Source organism: Daldinia caldariorum (genome assembly GCF_022478825.1).
Source record: "Daldinia caldariorum strain CBS 122874 unplaced genomic scaffold F4812scaffold_31, whole genome shotgun sequence".
Classification (NCBI taxonomy): domain Eukaryota; kingdom Fungi; phylum Ascomycota; class Sordariomycetes; order Xylariales; family Hypoxylaceae; genus Daldinia; species Daldinia caldariorum.
In genome coordinates this window covers 51,655-71,104 of record NW_025953067.1, presented here as the reverse complement: position 1 = coordinate 71,104, position 19,450 = coordinate 51,655, and the positions used below count along the sequence as shown (strand labels likewise).

Here is a 19,450-nt window from a genome sequence, read left to right as displayed (position 1 = left end):
AGGAGTTGGTAGCTGCTAGCTGCTAGCAGCTGAGAGCAACTTGCGCGTTCCTCGTTTTTCTTTTCCAAGACAACCTTCTCTTGATTTTACAAACTTGGGGAATTTTAGGAACGGAATTACAAAGAGGGAGTATATAACTCGTGGTTCTCCCTTCTTCTATTTTCCATTGCCCTCACCCGTCAGCATTCTGGAGGGAACCAAGCTTGGATGTTGCCATTGATGATCCGATAGCAGCTCGATGCCTTGCCTGCCTGCATTGGCTCTACCCTTTCATCCTGATTGATTAATCTTCTCCCCTCCTCCTTCTTTTTTTCTCCTTCATCATTATTAGCGCCTGATCTGTTGCATCCAAGCGCATACATACCATCGCGATGTCTTTCCCACAGACGCCTTCTCATTCGTTACCCGGCGCCTTCTTGCATACACCCGCCGTTGCATCGCGATTCAATGCTCAGCAGCAAGATCCGGTTCGCCGCCGTCTCTTCCAGACTACACCATCTTCGAACGGTGAAGCCGCAGGTTTTGGTCAAGGTCAAGGTCACGGCCTCGGGCTTGATGCTCCCACTCAGCCTGCTGAAGAACAGACTATGCGAACTGGACTACAAGCTCAAAATATGCCTCCTCAACCACCCCTAGCTAAGGCTGCTTCTTATATTAACAATGCTCTGGCCAAAGATGCGGATTATCCGCAGCTTGATTCTTACTGTAGACGTGAGTAATCTCTTATACAACCCTGCTTGACAAGTTTGATTCTGACGACCTCACCTGCTGCAGAGATATCTTCCGACTACGATCTAGCTCGGGATGACTCCACCTGGGCTCCTTTCCAAAAGACAAATATGTATCCCATCCCTCAAAACGTTCTCGAACAGTATAACAGGGCCGAAGTATCCACGATGATGGGGTTATTCGCCGAGTTAAATCACGCCTGGGTAACGATTGACAACTGCCTCTACCTTTGGGATTACACGCACCCCAATCCGGAACTCACTGGCTACGAAGATAGCCAGCATAGCATCACCGCCGTGAAGCTCGTTGCCCCCAGACCCGACGTGTTCAACAAGATTATTACGCACATACTGGTCGTAGCTACGACCTCGGAGATGTTTCTTTTGGGAGTCGCGGCTAGAGATGCTCCTGGTGGTGCCAAGACTATTGATCTTTACGGCACAAAGATGTCTTTACCCCTGAAAGGTTTAGAGGCGCGCGTTATAGCAGGCTCTGCGGACGGTCGTATATTCTTCTCCAGCCAAGCCGATACCGATATCTATGAGCTGAAATACCAACAAGAAGAGAAATGGTTTACCAATAGGACTGAAAAAATCAACCATACGTATCGCCCATGGACTGCTGCAGTCCCTAATCCATCACAAATCCTCTGGGGAAGAACTTCGAATGAGCATATCGTGGATATCGTCGTGGATGATAGTAGAAATCTACTTTACTCTCTTTCTAATACGTCGACAGTACGAACTTACCATATGGAGCTACCGAACAAGCTCACTAAAGTTATCGAAAAGACCAAAGATGACTTTTTACGTGATATCGCCCACGTTCTTAGTGTCGTGTCTCCATTGCTTACCGAGCGAATGGATATCGTGTCGATCAGTCCCATTTCCGCCGTTGAAGATTTCAAGGTCCATCTAATGGCCGTAACAAATACGGGATGTCGTCTTTTCATGAGCGCCACCAGTGCCGCCTCGTACATGCTCAGCTCTTCGAACCAAGCGCCGCAGAGCATGCAGCTTCAATGCATCAAATTCCCCCCGTCCGACCAGCGACGGTCTAGGGTCGACCGGTTTGGAGGCCTTGTCGAGCAGGTCGATATCCAAGGAAAATCTCTCGAGACAAGCCGGCGAGGAATCCGCTTCCCCCCAGGCTACTTTTTAGATTTTGTGACGAAGACGGAGCAACCCAACGGAGATCTCTTGTTTATCTCGGCCCCAGACTGCGGACGGATCAGCCACGGCCGCCAGACTCAGAACATGCGGTATTATGAGCATGCCAATTGGATCGAAATCGGTAGTAGAGCTGAAGATGTCGGTCTGGTTACCAAGCCTTTCGCCGCGACTGCCCAGCCCCAAGGCTTCGGGAATGAGCTGGCCGTTCAGTTTGACGATCCCAACGGTAGCGAGTTCGCTATTTTAACGAACACGGGAATACATGTGGTGCGGAGGAGGAGATTGGTGGATATATTTGCCTCAGCCATTAGAGCTGCCGCCGGTGATGATGGTTTAAAGACCGAGGTGAGCAAGTTTCGCAGTGCTTATGGTCACGTCGAAACTATCACGGCTGCACTAGCTGTCGCGTGTCGCCAAGGAGATAACGGGCGTCCTGGCATCGCCCGCGGCGCCATCGACCAGGCCGCGCAGGACCGGGCGAAGCAAGTTTATATCAACTTCGGCGGGAATCCCAGACTTCCCGAGCAGGATGGGCAGCCTGCGACGGTTGAAATGGTACAACCTTCGACTCGGCATGCAGCTTTGACTCTGTATCTTAGTCGACTTGTCCGATCACTATGGAACTCGAGAGTCGTTGGACTAGGAACAGACGCAAGCGGCGCGCTAGCGATAACAAGTGTCATTCCAATTGATAAATTAAAGGAAGTGCAGGCAAGTGTGGAAAGCTTAAGAGCTTTCTTGGATGCGAACCGGTCATTCATTCAAGGTCTGTCGGGCCCCGCGGATCTACGTAGAGCCGGAAGCAAGCAAGAGGAACTAGGCTTCCAGGGTGAACATCAAGCTATGCGTGCCCTTGAAACGTTGATGATGGGTATTACTGAAGGCATATCTTTCGTAACGACGTTGTTCGACGAGCGAGTTACGGATATATTTACTCGTCTTGATGATACTTCGCGGCAGCAGCTTCGTGATCTCACGTATGAGCAGCTCTTCTCTCAGGACAGTGGGAAGGAACTCGCAAAGGTCCTGGTTAAGGCTATTGTCAATCGAAATATCGAGAATGGATCCAATGTCGAAACCGTCGCGGACGCTCTCCGTCGCAAATGCGGTAGTTTTTGCAGCCCCGATGACGTAGTCATCTTCAAGGCTCAGGAGCAATTAAAAAAGGCGTCCGAACCGTCTCTCAATCCCAACACCTCCCGCACTCTCCTTCACGAGAGCTTGAGGCTTTTCCAAAAAGTTGCGAAAAGCCTTACACACGCGAACCTCGAGTCTGCTATCGATCAATACGTCGGTCTGAGGTATTACGCCGGTGCCATTCAGCTCTGTCTCGTCGTTGCGAGCGAAAAGGATCGGGGCAATGCCGCCCTTTCCTGGCTCAACGACGGCAAGCCCGCCGGCGACCCAAGAGCAAAGTTCTTTGATCAACGTAAGGTTTGCTACGACCTGATTCACCGTGTTCTCCAGGATCTCGATGCGGCATCAGCCCGGGAGCCGGAAATGATCGACGGGAAACCGACACTGATAGCAACTAAGCGTGCAGAGGCTTACGATGTCGTCAGCAGCTCTTCAGATGAAGTTTTCCATTTTGATCTCTATGAATGGTATATACAGCAGGGGTGGACCGACCGCCTCCTCAGCATCGACTCGCCGCATGTCACGACCTTCCTCCGCCGTCTAGCTTCCAAGGATGTCGATCATGCAGACCTCCTTTGCAGATTTTATACCATGCGCAAGCAGTACTTCGACGCCGCCAAAGTCCAGGCCGAACTTGTGCAGTCCGATTTCCCTCTTTCCATCAAGGATCGTCTGACTTTGTTAAGCAAAGCGAAGACTAATGCTAGCGTTATGACCGCTGGGGTTAGCCGACAAGAACAGCAGCTCCTTAACCACGAGGTAACGGAACTTCTCGAGGTGGCCCACATCCAGGACGATCTACTAGAAAGACTGAGAGTAGACAGCAGAATCCCAGCGGAACGCCAATCAGAGATTGAGAAGACTCTGGACGGCCAAATCCAGCCTCTGTCCGAAGTGAGTATTTCTTCCCCCCCCTTCTCCTTGTTGAACCGTTCGGGATGTTAGGTTTATAGATCATTTTCGAAATTGCTAACTTGTGTCAATAAGCTCTTCAACGGCTATGCCGACCAAGCCGGTTACTATGATCTCTGCCTGCTAATTTATCACGTTGCTGACTTCCGAAATTCCACCACAATTGCTCAGACTTGGAGCAGTCTAATCCAACAGACCCACGAGAATGTTGCAGACCAATGGTCAGCATACGATTCAGAGCGCCGCAAGCGTGGAGCACAGGCAGGAGATCCGCCCCCTCAACCGTATGAAGTGCTAGTGGGCCAGATCCAAGACATTTGTCACCGCTCATCTAACGACTCTTTCATATTCCCCGTCCCTACTCTTCTACCGGAGATCTGCCGCTACGCTTTCGAGAACGCACAAGATAGAAGAATCGCTGCGGATGTTAACTGGCCAGTGATCGTCTTCCTCAATTTGGGAGTGAGCTTCGACCTCGTGGTTCGCGTTCTCGAGCAGATGTTCGAGGCTCAAGAGGTGCCCTTCCGTGGAACTGGTCGCGCCAGGATCGTCGAATGGATTACGTATGCCGTCAGCCAATGGATCCGTGATCTGAGCAGAAACGGCCGTCCGGAGGCGAGGTTGGAACCTTGGATTAGCGACTTGATTATGGAATGCGAAAATTGGGTGTCAACGAATTTACGAACTATCAACGAGGGCGGCGCGGACATGAAAGACATTGCACGGAGCCTGAAAGAAGTAAAGCGATCCGTGGAGGGCTTTGTCGTATCACCGGTAGCAAATAGGAGTATGGGTTTCTATTGAGGATAGGTAATCTCAGTGTGATGTCTTGCTGGGAATTTGGAAGCTCTAGATAATATCAAGTGGCTTGGTGCGTGCCAGGTGTTGGAATAACAGGGCTCGCGCTATACAACAGGATTAAAAAGAAAGTGATAATAGGCGTCTCGGCATTCTCGGCATTCTAGTATATGAATACTACGCGTCCAATGCGTTATAGCAAATTCAGATCCGAAAAGGCTAATGCTAGTTATTCTCGTGTAAAGGATAGGACAGAGGAATAATACAAGTTGAAAGCATGGTTAACCGAGCCTCAAGTGCGGGTGATGTCTTATGACCCCCCTGATAAGTCAATATCAGTCAGTTGTTGGCCCTCGAGGTTTGCTACTCATACCGAATTTTCTAAGACATAGTTACTATTAGGGTACGAACTAGCTTTATAATTAGGATGTGGTCCGTGCCTTAATAGTAACTGTTTCTTAGAAAATGCGGTACTCCAGCTCGGAGACTTTCCGGAGACTTGGTCCGCGTAGTATAGTGACTCTGCGGAGACTTTCCGGATACTTGGTCTGCGTAGTATAGTGACTCTTCGGAGACTTCATTGAAGGACCCGGCGGCTGACTTGCGTCTATAAAAATACGCAGGGAACGGACTGTCTAATAATATGAATTCCAGAAAGACAGACTCGTTGTGTCTAGAGACATTGCGTATTAAAATTCAACGCGAACATAATTCTTATTACTAGTTGCCTACTGCCCATCATGGCGAGTGTTGTACAGAAAGAACTGCAAAAGATCTTCAGAAGCTTCGGAGGTGATGTTGCCGATGAAGAGTTAGAACGAATGATCGCAGACTCAGACCGAATCATGAAAGGTCTTGCTGGGCTGTTGCTTTCGGAAGCGGGCCTCGACGAGTCGACGAGCAAGCCGTTCGCACTCCTCGACAATGCTTGTGGAATAGGCCCCGTTTCAGCGCATTTGCAGGACCACGTTGATCGAAAATTGTTGTCAGAGAGTAAAGTGGTTTGTGCCGACTTCAATGAAAACTTGGTAAATATATTGAAGAGGCGCGCTGAAAAGTATCATTGGATAAACGTCGAGACTGCCGTGGTTGATGCTCAGGTACGTCCATACTACATCCCAAATGCCCTTAGCAATTGATGTCTGACCTTGGTCCTACAGCAATCGGACTTCGCAACCGATTCTTTCTCTCACGTAACTATCAATTTTGGTATGCACATAATCCCAAAGCCGGAGGCTGTGCTAGAAGGTATGTCCTTATATACCTTATAAAGTTAGTGTTGAAGAACCGCCACTTATACATTACTACGCAGACACGATGCGAATCCTTAAACCAGGTGGCGTATTGGCTTTTAGCACATGGCACAAAGATAGCGAGGGACCCTTCTCCGATCTGAGGTCAAGCTTCGAGGCGCTGCCGTTTGACGCACCGATGCCCAACCCCTTACCCATGACGCCCAACGGGAAACCCCAGTGGGCGGACCCGGAAGGCGTGGAAGGAGAGCTGAGGGCTCACGGGTTCGTAAATATCAAGGTTCAAGCTGTACCTCACCTGGTCCGCGTGAACAGCGCCGAGGATTTTCTCCAAATGTATAGAACGAAGAAGGAGTGGATGGTAAACGCGTACTGGAACGAGGATAGCAAGAAGAGAGCGCAAGGCATGTTGGACGAACACATCTTGAATCATCTCAAAGAGAAGTACAATGGCGAGGGATGGGACGTGAGTTGGACCGTGGTCCTAGCTACTTGTGAGAAGCCTATTTAGCGAAAAAGGGGGTTAGGGGATTTGGAGATGATGGGGTGCTCATCGGCAGAATGGTCAAAATGGTTATATCAGATTTAAGTAAGAATTGTTACCTGTTACGAGCTCACGCTTCGAGGACCTTTTAACACGATCTATTAAACTTTTTAGAATTATAAGATATAAGTATTTATTTGCCTGTACAGTACCTACCTTTTATCCGTATATAAGTGGATTGATACCTCCTAGGTACCTCCAGGTGATGTTAGGTACGGTTAGGTACTCAACAACCTTGGAGGTAGGTACCTTAGCTAATCGATAACTAAAGCTGCTAAGGTGCGCAGGTACGTACCTTTTTATATTTCGTAGAGGATCGCCGTTTTTAATGTGTTTAATGGAAACACACAATCTACAATTTGTCGTCCAGCCCTTTGTCCTTCATTTCATTTCTATGGGTTTTACATGTTTTTACGATTCTCATGTTTTCGCGATAGGCGTAGACAGCCATTAGTCTAATTAAAATTCGACATGTCCTTTCGACGGCTTCAGCATTAATACCGTAACCATCCAACTATGCCTTTTATTGAGCGCCTGATCCTAGGCGCCTTGTCTCTCTTGCCGTTAGTCATAGCGAGCGCAAGTTTGAAAGAAGGCGTTTTACCGTCTTACCACTATGGCGCACCGATTGCTGTGGAATGTATGAATAGGAGCGTGTAAGTTGGACTTCGCGCGACCACTGACTAGGGCATATATCATACATATAACTTTGACTTGCTAACCCCCATGTTTTTCAGAGAAACTGGCGAACACATCCAGAACTCCAAGGACGAGATCCAGTGGATTCCTTTTCCAATCTGCAATGAGACTGGTAAACCTCTCGAGTTCGGTTACGGCGTCGAAGGCGAAATGAACTGTACTATCCCTATGATAGACGACCCATTCTTTCATCTACTGGAGTTTTATATCCACAGCGACGCCCCCCTTGCTTGCCGTCTTCCCGCTCGCCCTCCCGCCCACGTCGAGATGGTAGGCGAGAAGCCGTATGAACAGGAGTATATACCGCTTGTATTTGCCTTAGCTGGCACTTTGCAGCTGAGCCATCTGCATATCAGCACACATCTCAATATCCTCCTACATAGTACACCAAAACATCATATCCATCCGCACGATAGCGGCGTGCTGGACAGCGGTGCTGCGTATAGCACAAGCCCACTCAGCCATATGGAGGGTAGCTTTACGAAAAGGCTAGTTATTGGCGACCCTCTACCTCTGAGTTTCAGCGTTAGATGGTTTCCCACCCCGTCACTTCCTAAGATCGAGGGCAAAGTCGAGTGGCAGGGCATGGGTGGGCATATCTACGCTAGCACCGTCTTTTACGCGCTTGTATCCTTCATCGCCGGCGTTTTGGTTTCCGGCGTCTATTTCTTTGGCGTCATCCTCCCTAAACGATTGAAAGGTCGCGGCCTTGGAGGTGCTACGCCTCTAGCTTACGGGCTAAACGGCGTGGGGAATGGATGGGGCTACTCAAAAAGGATGGATTGAGATGGTTTGGCATAGCTCTTAGACGTGGGAACTTTTGAAATCTTGTAAATATTATGACGACAAGGGACCGCGCACAGTATGGCCTCGAGGATTACCGGTTGTATTAGATATATTAGGTACCTGTTACAGCGATGATACCAATGGAAGTGGAAAGGCAAGCTACGATGCGCCTTGGGTAGCCATAATTAACGAGCCGTCAATATCTGTTCTCCTTGTTTCCCAATGACTACTCGTAACGTCAGTAACTGCGCATTTCGGATCCTATCTTCGCTACTACTGAACTTTCTTCCTAGTATCAAGAGCATTAAAGCGATTTAGCAGCCGTGTATACATATCGGCGCTCAGTATGACGGCTATTCTATAGTTAGCATATCGAGCATGGTTAGGCATGTGTTTGACAAGTATTAAACTGACCAATGGCAAGATATCCTCCGTATAGGCCACATAACAGTACCACTTTCTGCTCGGTGGTCACCACAGCCGGGTCCCATAGGAATGCTTCGTACATGCAGGTCGCGGTAGTCAACGCCGTTTCGATGCCATATACAAGGAGCAACAATTCGGCACTGCCGTTCAATCTACCGCTGAAGAGCGCACGGACTGCCCATAGGGAGACCGGCAAATGAAAGACGAGCTCCAGGAAGGCAAATAGAGGAAAAAAGCTCGGGATAGTTGCTGGCGGCGGTGCGAAGAACTGATCATTGTAGGCATTTATATAATAAACACGTAACTCGTATAGGAAGTGAAGTGGTGACGATGTTGGGACCCAGAAGGATGCTGGGTAAAGGGGTACAAGATCAACACCTGTGGATGTTAGACGAAAGACTTAAGAAGCTAAAGGAGCGTGTGATTTCATATTGATTATATATGAGGGAAAATGAGATGGATTGATTAAGCTAAAGGACATAAACAGTTAACATTAGGTATGCTTACAGAACAAGATCGGAATATGGATGAGAAAATACACAAGGTAGACTCTGTCCAACCATGGCCTCGTTGAAGACATTCTGGAATACCTATTAGGTAAGAGATGGTTATTTAATTCAATTAGTAGTAAGATGTGTTTAATACTATGTGTAAGTTGAATAGAAGCTATAGCGTGACCTTAACTTGGGTATAAGTTGTAGTTGTCGGTGTGAGAGCCTCGTAAAAATTGTAGCCAAGGTTATCAAAAAAATAGAGCTTGGAAAATGCACAATGTGCGAGATCAACCTGAAACTGTCCCCTTACACTGTGCACAATAAACAAACCTCACCTAATAAACAATGTGGTACTACCTTAGGTTAGATACTCACTCGACCCAGCGGTTCTACTGTACTTTTCTTGTTCAGCGTAATAATCCTTAAGAGGGCTTTCGCTTTGGCGGAATTTCTGGTCCTTAATCTAGGCCAGATACCTACCAGGTAGTTGTGTAGTAAAATGTCGAAGTTTCTGGGGGGATGTAGAATCTGTATTATAGGGGGTAGGCTTCAAAAATCAACCGAGACAACTATGAGATACGATTTGTTTCTTGCCAGCCATTTGTTAAGTTTATTATTGTTAACCCGCTCGACCTAGTTCATTCCTCTCCACGCCACCACGGTGTGAATTCTGCTACCCATAAGCACCCAAAAAACACGGGAACCATGGCTATCAAAAGCCACCACAGTTCAATGGTAAGACGAGAGCGGAGCCACCGCTTAATCCGAAATCTGAGCTGGCGTTGATGTGCACATTGTGCTGTCCCATACACGAGACATCCTAAACCCGGACGGGATTCGCATTCAACATGTTCGCGGCGGCGCTGCATAAGCAACCTAAGGTCTGTAGTTAGCAAGGGCACTTCTCGCCAATGCCTTTATTCAGGTGAATAGAAAGCCGCCGCCCTGACACTTTCGCTTCCAAGTACATGGCGTTGCTCTTACCTGACGCTGCCTCTGCAGAACTTAAGATCGCTTCCTAGATCGCAACGACGGTCGTTCGGACATTCCAAGTGCAAGCTTCGACGCTCAATCAGCCAATCCACCTTGAGCTTCAGCCCAGTGTCAACTAGGCAGTAGAAGTATCTGCTGACATGTTTCAGGGACAAGGCGTCAGGATACGTGAGATGCCGGCTGATTAGGAGATGTATTTCCGGTGGTAGACTTTCAAACCCTTTTGCCCCGCTAGAAGGGGGTTTGGTAAGGGGTCGATCCTCTAGACCTGATCGGAACACACGGCCACGACGGACGATGTCCATTTTCTTAGGGGAATCGTGGTCTTTTTATTAATATAGAGCCGCTATCAAATTCGAGTACTGAAATCACAATATGAGCGTGTTAGGAGATTTCATATGCTAGGCAGCCAACCGCCTGCGAAGCCAAAAAGATGTGAGTGAAGTTTAATATATAGGTATATAAAAAAAGAAGAAGAGGAAAGTTATATTAGTTGTCCTGTATTATTCTGCTGCCTAAACATGTGGTTATCTCGAGTCAGATCCAAGGAAAGAAGAATCGTGTTTTGAAGAATACCATCCGAATTTACAGGTAGTTTAACTGTTTTGTTCCGTAGTAGTTAATGGCTGTAGACTCACTCGAGACGGAAGGGGACAAGTGGCGATATAATTGCTAGGCACCAACATAATACGGGCAACATAACTGTTTCCAACCGGGCCGTACGGCTTTAGGAAGGTTACAAGATGCAAAGTCAACTCTAGTATACGAGATGGAGGACTAGGGGCGTACTACTTAAAAAAAAAAAAAGGGGGGGTAAAAAAAACTGTTATAAAAGTGAATTGAGTTGAAAGTTGGGCGAATTAAATTGAAGAATGTTGAGCTGCAGACTACGGCGTGCAGATGGTGTTTTGAAGAGTTGCTCGCTATTATCTTTAGGTACTGTACAATATTATTCCATTCCTCACCCCTGTTTCTTGCTGCCTGCAGGTTCATGAGTACCTACATAGATGTCCCTGTCCCATGTGATAACGCGATTTCAGGACTGCACGATTGCTTTAGCGCGTTCAGAGCCGGGGATAGAACGCCTGTAAGACAGTGGGCCCCTGGCTCCAGCCTCCACCTACGCCTATCTAATTACATCCAATTATATTTGAATAAACATCGAATCATCATCATCATCATCATCATCGAGGTGTTCACTTTCAATGCCGTCACCTCCCATAACTTGACTTGATCAATGACTCGATCTTCGCCGCCGCCGGCGCTGCATTAGCTAATAGCTCATATTCCCCCTTTCTAACATCTATCATAGCGTAATGAATGAGCTACGTCTGCCAGTTAAAGAGCTGATACCTACCTCCTACTCATGGCTTCCTCGTCTACCCCCACCTTGAATGGTGATGGCGACAACGATGGCGAAAGCGACTACGGGTCTGATTTTTCTATAGGGGAGGAAAGTATTGTAAATAAGCTTCTCGAAGATATTGGAAATAATACTTCAATTCTCAGCAGCCTTACGACTACCGCTCCCAATTATAGGCAATTTGTCTCATCCATTGCCTCACCCACAGATACTATCGCTACCAGTACGAGTAGCTGGTCTACCCCATCCGCGTCGCTCCGACTGGACAATAAGCACCATGCATCGGACTTGTACGCTCTGTCCGAGAATGTCCCATCCGCTAAGGTTCAGGAACCCGGGGCTGGTCAGAAACTTCCCAACTATATCCCGTATGTGACACCGTCTTTGCCATTAGGTAGCATTCAGTACCCAAATCGTGAGTTCTACACAGCACAGATACATTTGCGTCTACTTAAAGTCACGTCTAACTAACTTTCAGCATCTAGTTAATCGCATACTATCAGACCCAGGACCCGATATACCACCCAAGCCAGAACCTACACAGCGCCCGACAGACTCTCGCTCGCCCCTGCAGCGTTTTCGTTCCTTTCCTAAAAAGCCACTCACGGTCTCCGACTTGTCTTCCGGTGCATGGTGCGAGCTACAGTATTGGTACACGCTCACACTACTACCTGGAGGGAGGAAAAGGAGAACGGCGGCGATGCGGGGTGGCACTCGTGTGCATCAAACCTTGGAGGATCAAGTACACACCACCGTCGAAGTCAACATTACAACTAAAGAAGAAGCCTTTGCGCTGCGAATATGGAACATCATCCAGGGCCTCCGCACCCTCCGAGAAACTGGCATGACTAGAGAACTTGAAGTGTGGGGAATTATCGAGGGCCAAGTCGTAAATGGTATCATAGACGAAGTGAGCCATGAGAGTCCCAATGCAGCTTTTGAGCAGGAGCTCAGCCAATCAGACTTATCCAAGGGCTTCACAACAGGCGTTTCGAGTCAACAGGCATCCATAGTAGACTTTTCGCAACGGCCTCTAAAAAAGATTTACTTGACTGACGTCAAAACAAGAGGTTCAGATAGACTGCCCACCGGCGCCGCGCTGAGGCCAGCTAGGGTCCAGTTGTTTTTGTATCATCGGCTATTAGGCGAAATGGCTTCTGGCGTGGTCGATTTTACTGTTATTTTGGATCGATACGGCCTCATAGCCGATGCTTTATTTTCTGACGCTTTCATGGCTCAGGTAGGCGACTTACATGACGAGATATTTTACGACGCAGACTCGGATGTGGAGGGTACTTCCTCACCTCGTTCTACGCGCAGTGTATGTGACAGCGATCGGCCTGACTCGTCTTCCAATAGACTTCCTCAGGATCTGATAAAATATCGGTCTATCTCGCAGATACTCCCGTTGTTGCGGTCCGAATTGCGCGAAACCTTCCCTCACGGCGCCGCTACACTCGGTGAGCTCCTCGCTGTCCAGTATCGTCATAGGGACGGTGGCCGGATCCTTGGGAACAATTCGTTTCCTAATGATCCCGAGGCTTTAGAGAATTATATTAGAGAAAACCTCAAGTGGTGGCGAGGCGAGAGGGATCCCGAAGGCGTTTCTATAGAAGAGACTTATAAGTGTAGGTCGTGTGAATTTGCGGAGAGATGTCAATGGCGAAAGGATAAGGAAGCCGAATTTTTACGGAAGAAAAGGAGCGTCACAAGCATTAGAACCTAACCTAGTAACTTGTCCTTTTCATGTCGGCTTAGCTTAGACTTGTGAATCAGCTAAGTGTTTAGGATCTAGAATTCTAAGCATATCTATATATTGCGACCGCCTTTATAGCTCTCTTTTCCAGTAAATTAAAGCTTATATTAATGGGTTCGATGGATATCACAAGAGTCTACATTGAGAATCATTGGTCTTCTTCAATATGCGGCCTTTATGACTTCGCTTGCCATAACTTGTCACGTTCATGTCTCTCTCATCGCTCATTATCTAAGAGTTATGAACTACCTGTCGGTGAGCTGCGGCCTTAAGTAAGTACCTAATGCAACTAATTCATGAGATAGAATGAATCGATTACCAGGGAATGATTTAATCAAATTACTATGTACTTCGTAGACTTCTCACAAAAATAATGAAAATCCTCATAAAAATACTGACTGAATAAAACCATAAGTAACTAAAATTATTTCACTCCGCAAGTTCCAGCTGCGATGTTTCTCTCATGATTGGAATTCTCATGTATTCTTTCTACTATGACAATGTTTCAAGGTATAATCAATCCGGGAACCCAACAGCTATAAACGACAGTAACTAAGTCAATTAAATAAAGTTTAACTAAAAAATATTAGACTAACTTATAAGACTTAAATAAGAGAAACGAAGTAGTAAAGCTTTCTATCTCACAGTAACTACTACAAAGTTGTAGACATATTTGATTCTTTTAACACTTAATGCGGTTGTTATCTGGTATGTGTACCTAAAGTAAAGGGGCTGGGTCTTTTCCCGAAAATCCCTGTACCGCCACCACGGCTAGACTCACGAGTGGAGAGGACAAAGGAAGCCAACATAGATGGCGGAGTGACTAATTCTGAAATAGGTTACCTTACACGGTCCCCATCCATCCCTCTCGTTTCCTTGGATATGATAGCTTTGTACCGAGTACATATCAATTCTCTTGATATCGGATTGATGGTTGGCAGCTTTTGCTGTAGCCGGTACAAGCATCTTTATCACGAATTTGGGGTAAAAGAATCAGCCAAGACTACGGCGCCCGAGTCGATTGGTGGCTCCCGCCTTAGATAGGAGCTGAAGGATTACTTTAGGGTGATGGCATGGTGGCATTGGTAGTATCGTCAGTCGCGTTAATGAGAAGCATGAGATTTCCGTGCCTCTTGATTCACCATACGAAATGTCCATTCCATTCCATCCTCTAGCAGCAACGTCATATTGTTTGGGCTTACCAAACTAATTTCCTTCGGTTTTTGAATTGTAGACCATCATCATGAAGTCTATTAGGTCCATTTTTTAAATCATTAGTCGAGTGGTAGTGGGAAATAAAAGAGGAAAAAAAAAGGAAAAAAAAAAAAAAAAACTTCTCCTATATCGTCCCGTCCACTTTCGATGTTAAGCGCCGTCAATCTTCGCGACAGGCTAGCCAGCCTTCCAGACAGTCTGAGATGGCAATCTATACTTCGTTATGTCGCCGTCACTTTCATCGTCTCTATAACCTTGTCCGGCATCTTCTTATTTCGCCATCCCGAGGCCTTCCTCCGTGATACCGGATCCCATTACTTCGAATACTTTTGGAATCGCACGGCGGATCATCCCATCGATCATCTTATCAGCGATGCGCACACATTCCACGAGAACCTGCTGAAACAGCGAAGCTTCGACCTACCTACAGCCGCAGCTCGCTATCGCGAGCGACGAGGGCGACACCCTCCTCCAGGATTTGATGCCTGGTTCCGGTATGCGACAGAACACGAGGCAATAATCGTAGAGTCTTTTTTCGACAGGATATATGCCGACATAGCGCCGTTTTGGGCCCTCGACGCCCTGACGACTGCTGAACGAGCCGCAGCGTCGGAATATGTTGTGCGCGTTCGCAAGGGCGTTGCCAGCGGTGTAGGCAATACTGAAGGTAAAGTTCCGTGGTTAGAACTATGGACAAAATTAGTGGCTGAGGCCGCGCCGTGGTTGCCGGACGTCGATATGCCTATTAATTACATGGACGAATCTCGGATTATCGTTCCTTGGGAAGACGTAACGAGTCTGGTGGACAAGGAGCGAATAAGTCGCTCGGTCAAGCCCCTAGAAGAAGTGGTGACGGAATATAGCGGCCTAGATAAGGTTGATGCTAAGGCCGGCGATACTCAACCTTATAAACCGAATTGGCTTAGAGAAAACTACTGGGACCTTACACGGGTCGCTTGCGCTCCCGATTCGCCGTCACGCAATGTGACACCGATCCAGAATATAGAGGAGCCGCCCGTGTTCCCAGAAGATTGGGAACCCGAGTACATGTACAAAGGATATATCCGTAACTTTACCGCCGCTACGGATCCGTGCGTCCAGCCCCACCTCCGGGGCATGCACGGCACATTCATCGAGCCCCTGACGATGTCAACGAGCCAAGAGCTCATCCCGTTATTTGGCGGATGCAAGCTACCCGTGAATAACGAGATCCTCATCCCCGGGGCTATGTACCTGACGGACAACCCCTTCTATTCGGGTGGAAATACGCACGGTCCATCTTGGTGGAGGAAGACCAACGGCGTCGTTTGGCGGGGTGTCGCATCAGGGGGCCGGAACAAGAAGGAGAATTGGTTTCATTTCCAGCGGCACCGTCTTGTAGAAATGCTCAACGGGACGACAGTGTCCGGAATGGAAGAGCACGGCTCTCGCGCCATGACGTTTGAGATGCCGCCCATGCAGAAGTACGATTTCCCGCGACGGCGCGAGGCAACAATTGGCACTTGGTTACAAGAGTTCTCTAACGCCGGCTTTGTCAACCTCCTGTGCTTTCCGGAGGATTCCAACTGCACCTACGTCCGACCCTACTTCTCCGAGGTGCAGGGCATTCCCATGAAGGAGCAATACAAGTACAAGTTCATGCCCGATGTGGACGGGAACAGTTTCAGTGCAAGATTTAGAGGTTTTCTGCTGTCAACATCCCTCCCCCTCAAGGCTACGATATACTCAGAGTGGCACGACGATCGCTTGGTTCCGTGGCTGCATTTTGCTCCTATGGATAATACCTTTCAGGATCTCTACGCTATACTTGATTACTTTACTAGGGATAGAAAAGGCGACATCTCTGCACGCTTCATCGCCGAGGAGGGTATGTCTTGGGGTTCAAAGGTCCTCAGGAGGGAAGATATGTTGTTATACGTTTGGAGGCTGCTACTCGAATTTGCACGCGTATGTGACGAGAAACGGGAAATGCTTGGATATATAGACGATTTAAGACCGGCATAATGAGCACATGTATACCTCCTAAGGTAACTTCTTGTATATTAATAATTTCTTTCCAATACATCTTAACATAAGCTGTGGATCTATTCCCGGGCTCCGTCTTCATCCCGTCTTGAATAACTTTTGATGATAATAGGTACTTGCCGACAGACTACTAGTAAGTTTGCTATGACTTAGCCTAAGTTCGCGAAGTCATTACGATAAGCATCTTATTTTTTTTTCAGGATTTCTTTGCGGATTTGTTTTGAACTGGATGAAGCTACTCATCTAAGCTATACCAAAGTGTCAACCTCGAAAACCGAACGGTGGGTCACCTATTCTGGCTTCATTTAGCTTTCTTCGGACATTGCGGCTTTAGCGGCGTTTATTATATCAAACCCAAACAAGAATATAACGACAGCATTCTCAAATAGTTTATTTAAAGACTGCCTCCGACTATGCCTTCAGAAGGATCTTTTGTCATTGTTATGTTATAGGTTAACCTATTAGAACTTTCTAAGAACTCGTCAAAATGTCAGATTTCAACCTCCCACTTTCCGGGAAAGTCGCTATCGTGACTGGGTCATCCAGGGGCATCGGTAAAGGAATTGCGTTAGAGCTAGCGCGTCGAGGAGCGGCGGTATGGTTCTCCTAGAGATACATTGACTTCACATAATATCAATCGCTAATATAAACCCAAGGTAGTCTTGACTTACGTATCCCAACGCAGCGAGAACCTTGTTAAAGAAATTTGCCAAACTATCGAATCATTCCCGCACAAGCCTCGCGTTTACGCTTGTCAAGTTGATCTCAGCACCCTCGAAGGCCCCCAAACTCTCATCAGGAACCTTCTTACATGGAGCGATCAAAAACTGAAAATCGATATACTGATCAATAACGCCGGCGTGGAAAACGCTAAGGCTCTAAAAGATTTGACCGTCGATGATTATAATACCGTCTTCAATTTGAACGTTCGTGGCCCATTGCTCTTGACCCAGGCGGTTCTACCTTATCTGAACAACTACGGACGTATTATCAATATCAGTTCCACCATCTCAAGAAGCGGTTTCAAGAACTTTGGCCTCTACGGTGCCTCGAAGGCGGCGCTAGAAGGGCTAACTCGATCGTGGGCCCGAGAACTCGGTGGCAATGGAACGACTGTTAACTGCGTAAATCCGGGACCCGTCCAGAGCGACATGTTGGAAAATGTTCCCAAAGAACTTGTGGAAAGCCAAAAGGCATTGACGGCGGTCCAGAACAGAATAGGAACAGTTTCTGACGTTGCAAACATAGTGGCGAGCTTGGCTGGTAAGGATGGCGCCTGGATTAGCGGCCAATCGATCAGCGCCTCTGGAGTAAGTTGGCTTATTATATATATGCGCTTCCTTAAGAGTTGTATCCAGGACTGATTGATGTTTCTATCCACAGGGTCATACTATGTATTAAGCTGTCCGAAGCCGAGAATTCCTTGGAAAGACAATATAACTGCTCTGCCTAAGTACCTAACCTAAGGTACCTTATCTTTGAAGTTCGTCTCGTCTCTGGTCGTTACTAATTATCGGCAACGGAATTGTTAGTTTGCCTACTGACTTTTCATGAAGCTGACCCACCTTCGAGTCGAGTCTGATGTTGGAGCTTTTGGAATATATGCTTTAGTACCTAAAGTACTTAGCGCGGAATGGGCATGCGAGAGAGCATTTCACGTACATAGTATGAAGTTAGCTTGTTCAAACTAACTTGACAAGGATATTTTATCCGCTAGTTAACGCTCTTATAACTACCTTATTTAGCACATCATAGGGGCGTTATATTGTATCGCTGACAAATATGTTGCTGATTAATTAAGCGAGGGGCATATATAACAGCGCAGTCAATGTATCATAGGAGGAGAGATTAAGATAGATTCTGGTCTACTTTAAAAGGGATCGAAAGACCGAAAGAAGATATTTAACGTCACTCTCATCTCGTTCGATATAATCGGATTCGAACTCAGTAAAAATGTCTACAGCAATCAAGGTTGCCATAGTGGGCGCGACGGGCAACACGGGAGGCTCAATAATCAATGGATTATTAGCCTCCGAGACACAATTTGTCTGAAATCCCCATAAAGCTATTTTGGTTTGCTCTCGACTAACTTGGACTTTAGGAAATCACTGCTCTTGCGCGTCCTGCTTCTGTTAATAGCGAGGCCAATAATAGCCTTAAAAGCCGGGGCATTCGTATCGTAGCTGCTGATCTGACTGGTCCGAAAGATGAACTTGTCAACACCCTAAAGGGGCTTGATATAGTCATCTCATGCATTGTATACTCTAGTCTGGGAGATCAGGTGCCTCTGGCCGAAGCTGCCAAGCAAGCTGGCGTGAAGAGATTTGTTCCATGCAATTTCAGCACACCAGCGCCGAGAGGTGTCATGGATTTGTACGACCAGGTTTGTCTCCGCGCCGAGAAACTGCTATGGGGCGATACTAAGCTGGTCAATAGAAGGATGATATCCTCGCGGCTATCCAACGTCTCTACTTGCCATACACTGTTATAGATGTTGGCTGGTGGATTGACCAGTTGGTGCCAGCCTTACCTTCTGGCCGAACAGATCACGTAAGCATCAAGGTGCTCGACATAGTTCCTGGTGATGGATCGGTTCCCATAGCCTATACGAACTTACCTGATGTCGGAACATACGTGGCCAAAATTATTGCCGACCCAAGAACCCTCAACAAGAAGGTGTTCGCCCATACCGAAACGATCACTCCAATCAAAATAAGGGAGATTTTGGAGGAACTTAGCGGAGAAAAAGTCACGAGAAACTATGTGAGTCATGATACCTACCTCTAACTAAACCGACTAAAGATTGGAAACTTTCTACGAATGGCGAAACTAATGCAATATAACACTTAGATAAGCGCGGAAGAGATAGAAAAGACTATCGCTTCGGCACGATATGCTCTAGACAAGGATTCGGCAGATCAGGCAGCTAAGTTTAACCTGATGGTATACCAATACATATATTCATGGGGTATTCGAGGAGACGACACCCCTGAGGCCGCATCTTATCTAGGATACTTGGATTTTAAGGAGTTATACCCAGGTGTCGTGGGAAAGACTGTACGGGCTCGCCTCCAAGAAATTCTAAACGGAAAATGATAGGTAGAAATGGACATTTCCTTTTTCTTATATCCAAGTCGAATGAAGAGTT

At 47.2% G+C, this 19,450-nt stretch overlaps 8 protein-coding genes across 8 annotated transcripts; 6 read left to right on the top strand and 2 right to left on the bottom strand.

Moving 5' to 3' along the window:
* The first annotated feature begins 176 nt into the window (after positions 1-176).
* On the top strand, positions 177-5,383 carry F4812DRAFT_287334 (nucleoporin-domain-containing protein). Its single transcript, XM_047931103.1, has 3 exons — positions 177-711; positions 775-3,932; positions 4,026-5,383. Exons 1-3 carry the CDS (start codon positions 372-374, stop codon positions 4,752-4,754), a joined length of 4,227 nt encoding a protein of 1,408 aa, XP_047785389.1. The 5' UTR covers positions 177-371; the 3' UTR covers positions 4,755-5,383.
* A 105-nt stretch (positions 5,384-5,488) lies between these two features.
* Positions 5,489-8,030, top strand: F4812DRAFT_453778 (S-adenosyl-L-methionine-dependent methyltransferase; the record flags this gene model as incomplete). Its single annotated transcript, XM_047936534.1, has 5 exons — positions 5,489-5,848; positions 5,909-5,996; positions 6,061-6,495; positions 7,141-7,201; positions 7,283-8,030. 5 exons carry the CDS (start codon positions 5,489-5,491, stop codon positions 8,028-8,030), a joined length of 1,692 nt encoding a protein of 563 aa, XP_047785388.1.
* Positions 8,031-8,128: 98 nt separating this feature from the next.
* F4812DRAFT_287309 (transmembrane protein 6/97) lies at positions 8,129-9,168 on the bottom strand. Its single transcript, XM_047931102.1, has 4 exons — positions 8,964-9,168; positions 8,445-8,834; positions 8,313-8,383; positions 8,129-8,256 (listed from the first exon to the last, which is right to left on the bottom strand). The coding sequence occupies exons 1-4, from the start codon at positions 9,034-9,036 to the stop codon at positions 8,227-8,229; spliced, it is 564 nt and encodes a 187-aa protein (XP_047785387.1). The 5' UTR covers positions 9,037-9,168; the 3' UTR covers positions 8,129-8,226.
* A 40-nt stretch (positions 9,169-9,208) lies between these two features.
* F4812DRAFT_447959 (uncharacterized protein) lies at positions 9,209-10,852 on the bottom strand. Its single transcript, XM_047935818.1, has 2 exons — positions 9,935-10,852; positions 9,209-9,826 (listed from the first exon to the last, which is right to left on the bottom strand). Exons 1-2 carry the CDS (start codon positions 10,246-10,248, stop codon positions 9,589-9,591), a joined length of 552 nt encoding a protein of 183 aa, XP_047785386.1. The 5' UTR covers positions 10,249-10,852; the 3' UTR covers positions 9,209-9,588.
* A 162-nt stretch (positions 10,853-11,014) lies between these two features.
* F4812DRAFT_447956 (exonuclease V) lies at positions 11,015-13,227 on the top strand. The gene is made up of 2 exons (XM_047935817.1): positions 11,015-11,721; positions 11,792-13,227. Exons 1-2 carry the CDS (start codon positions 11,310-11,312, stop codon positions 13,030-13,032), a joined length of 1,653 nt encoding a protein of 550 aa, XP_047785385.1. The 5' UTR covers positions 11,015-11,309; the 3' UTR covers positions 13,033-13,227.
* A 1,144-nt stretch (positions 13,228-14,371) lies between these two features.
* On the top strand, positions 14,372-16,426 carry F4812DRAFT_447954 (glycosyltransferase family 90 protein). Its single transcript, XM_047935816.1, has one exon. It carries the CDS (start codon positions 14,425-14,427, stop codon positions 16,279-16,281), a length of 1,857 nt encoding a protein of 618 aa, XP_047785384.1. The 5' UTR covers positions 14,372-14,424; the 3' UTR covers positions 16,282-16,426.
* A 363-nt stretch (positions 16,427-16,789) lies between these two features.
* F4812DRAFT_453775 (NAD(P)-binding protein) lies at positions 16,790-17,703 on the top strand (the record flags this gene model as incomplete). Its single annotated transcript, XM_047936533.1, has 3 exons — positions 16,790-16,897; positions 16,959-17,612; positions 17,686-17,703. 3 exons carry the CDS (start codon positions 16,790-16,792, stop codon positions 17,701-17,703), a joined length of 780 nt encoding a protein of 259 aa, XP_047785383.1.
* Positions 17,704-17,961: 258 nt separating this feature from the next.
* Positions 17,962-19,427, top strand: F4812DRAFT_287230 (isoflavone reductase family protein). The gene is made up of 4 exons (XM_047931101.1): positions 17,962-18,348; positions 18,404-18,685; positions 18,739-19,065; positions 19,153-19,427. The coding sequence occupies exons 1-4, from the start codon at positions 18,256-18,258 to the stop codon at positions 19,396-19,398; spliced, it is 948 nt and encodes a 315-aa protein (XP_047785382.1). The 5' UTR covers positions 17,962-18,255; the 3' UTR covers positions 19,399-19,427.
* The last annotated feature ends 23 nt before the right edge of the window (positions 19,428-19,450 follow it).

What these genes read in the sequence shown, in the direction of transcription:
- F4812DRAFT_287334 (XM_047931103.1), top strand. Translation starts at nt 372, where the DNA reads ATGTCTTTCCCACAGACGCCTTCTCATTCGTTACCCGGCGCCTTCTTG. An exon ending in GCTTGATTCTTACTGTAGAC is followed by an intron (nt 712 to 774) that starts GTGAGTAATCTC and finishes CACCTGCTGCAG; the next exon opens with AGATATCTTCCGACTACGAT. An exon ending in AAATCCAGCCTCTGTCCGAA is followed by an intron (nt 3,933 to 4,025) that starts GTGAGTATTTCT and finishes TGTGTCAATAAG; the next exon opens with CTCTTCAACGGCTATGCCGA.
- F4812DRAFT_287309 (XM_047931102.1), bottom strand. Translation starts at nt 9,036, where the DNA reads ATGTCTTCAACGAGGCCATGGTTGGACAGAGTCTACCTTGTGTATTTT. An exon ending in CCATATTCCGATCTTGTTCT is followed by an intron (nt 8,835 to 8,963) that starts GTAAGCATACCT and finishes TAACATCCACAG; the next exon opens with GTGTTGATCTTGTACCCCTT. An exon ending in CTCTTGATACTAGGAAGAAA is followed by an intron (nt 8,257 to 8,312) that starts GTTCAGTAGTAG and finishes CGTTACGAGTAG; the next exon opens with TCATTGGGAAACAAGGAGAA.
- F4812DRAFT_447959 (XM_047935818.1), bottom strand. Translation starts at nt 10,248, where the DNA reads ATGGACATCGTCCGTCGTGGCCGTGTGTTCCGATCAGGTCTAGAGGAT. An exon ending in TTCTGCAGAGGCAGCGTCAG is followed by an intron (nt 9,827 to 9,934) that starts GTAAGAGCAACG and finishes TACAGACCTTAG; the next exon opens with GTTGCTTATGCAGCGCCGCC.
- F4812DRAFT_447956 (XM_047935817.1), top strand. Translation starts at nt 11,310, where the DNA reads ATGGCTTCCTCGTCTACCCCCACCTTGAATGGTGATGGCGACAACGAT. An exon ending in TAGCATTCAGTACCCAAATC is followed by an intron (nt 11,722 to 11,791) that starts GTGAGTTCTACA and finishes TTCAGCATCTAG; the next exon opens with TTAATCGCATACTATCAGAC.
- F4812DRAFT_447954 (XM_047935816.1), top strand. Translation starts at nt 14,425, where the DNA reads ATGTTAAGCGCCGTCAATCTTCGCGACAGGCTAGCCAGCCTTCCAGAC.
- F4812DRAFT_287230 (XM_047931101.1), top strand. Translation starts at nt 18,256, where the DNA reads ATGTCTACAGCAATCAAGGTTGCCATAGTGGGCGCGACGGGCAACACG. An exon ending in TCATGGATTTGTACGACCAG is followed by an intron (nt 18,686 to 18,738) that starts GTTTGTCTCCGC and finishes GCTGGTCAATAG; the next exon opens with AAGGATGATATCCTCGCGGC. An exon ending in AAAAAGTCACGAGAAACTAT is followed by an intron (nt 19,066 to 19,152) that starts GTGAGTCATGAT and finishes TATAACACTTAG; the next exon opens with ATAAGCGCGGAAGAGATAGA.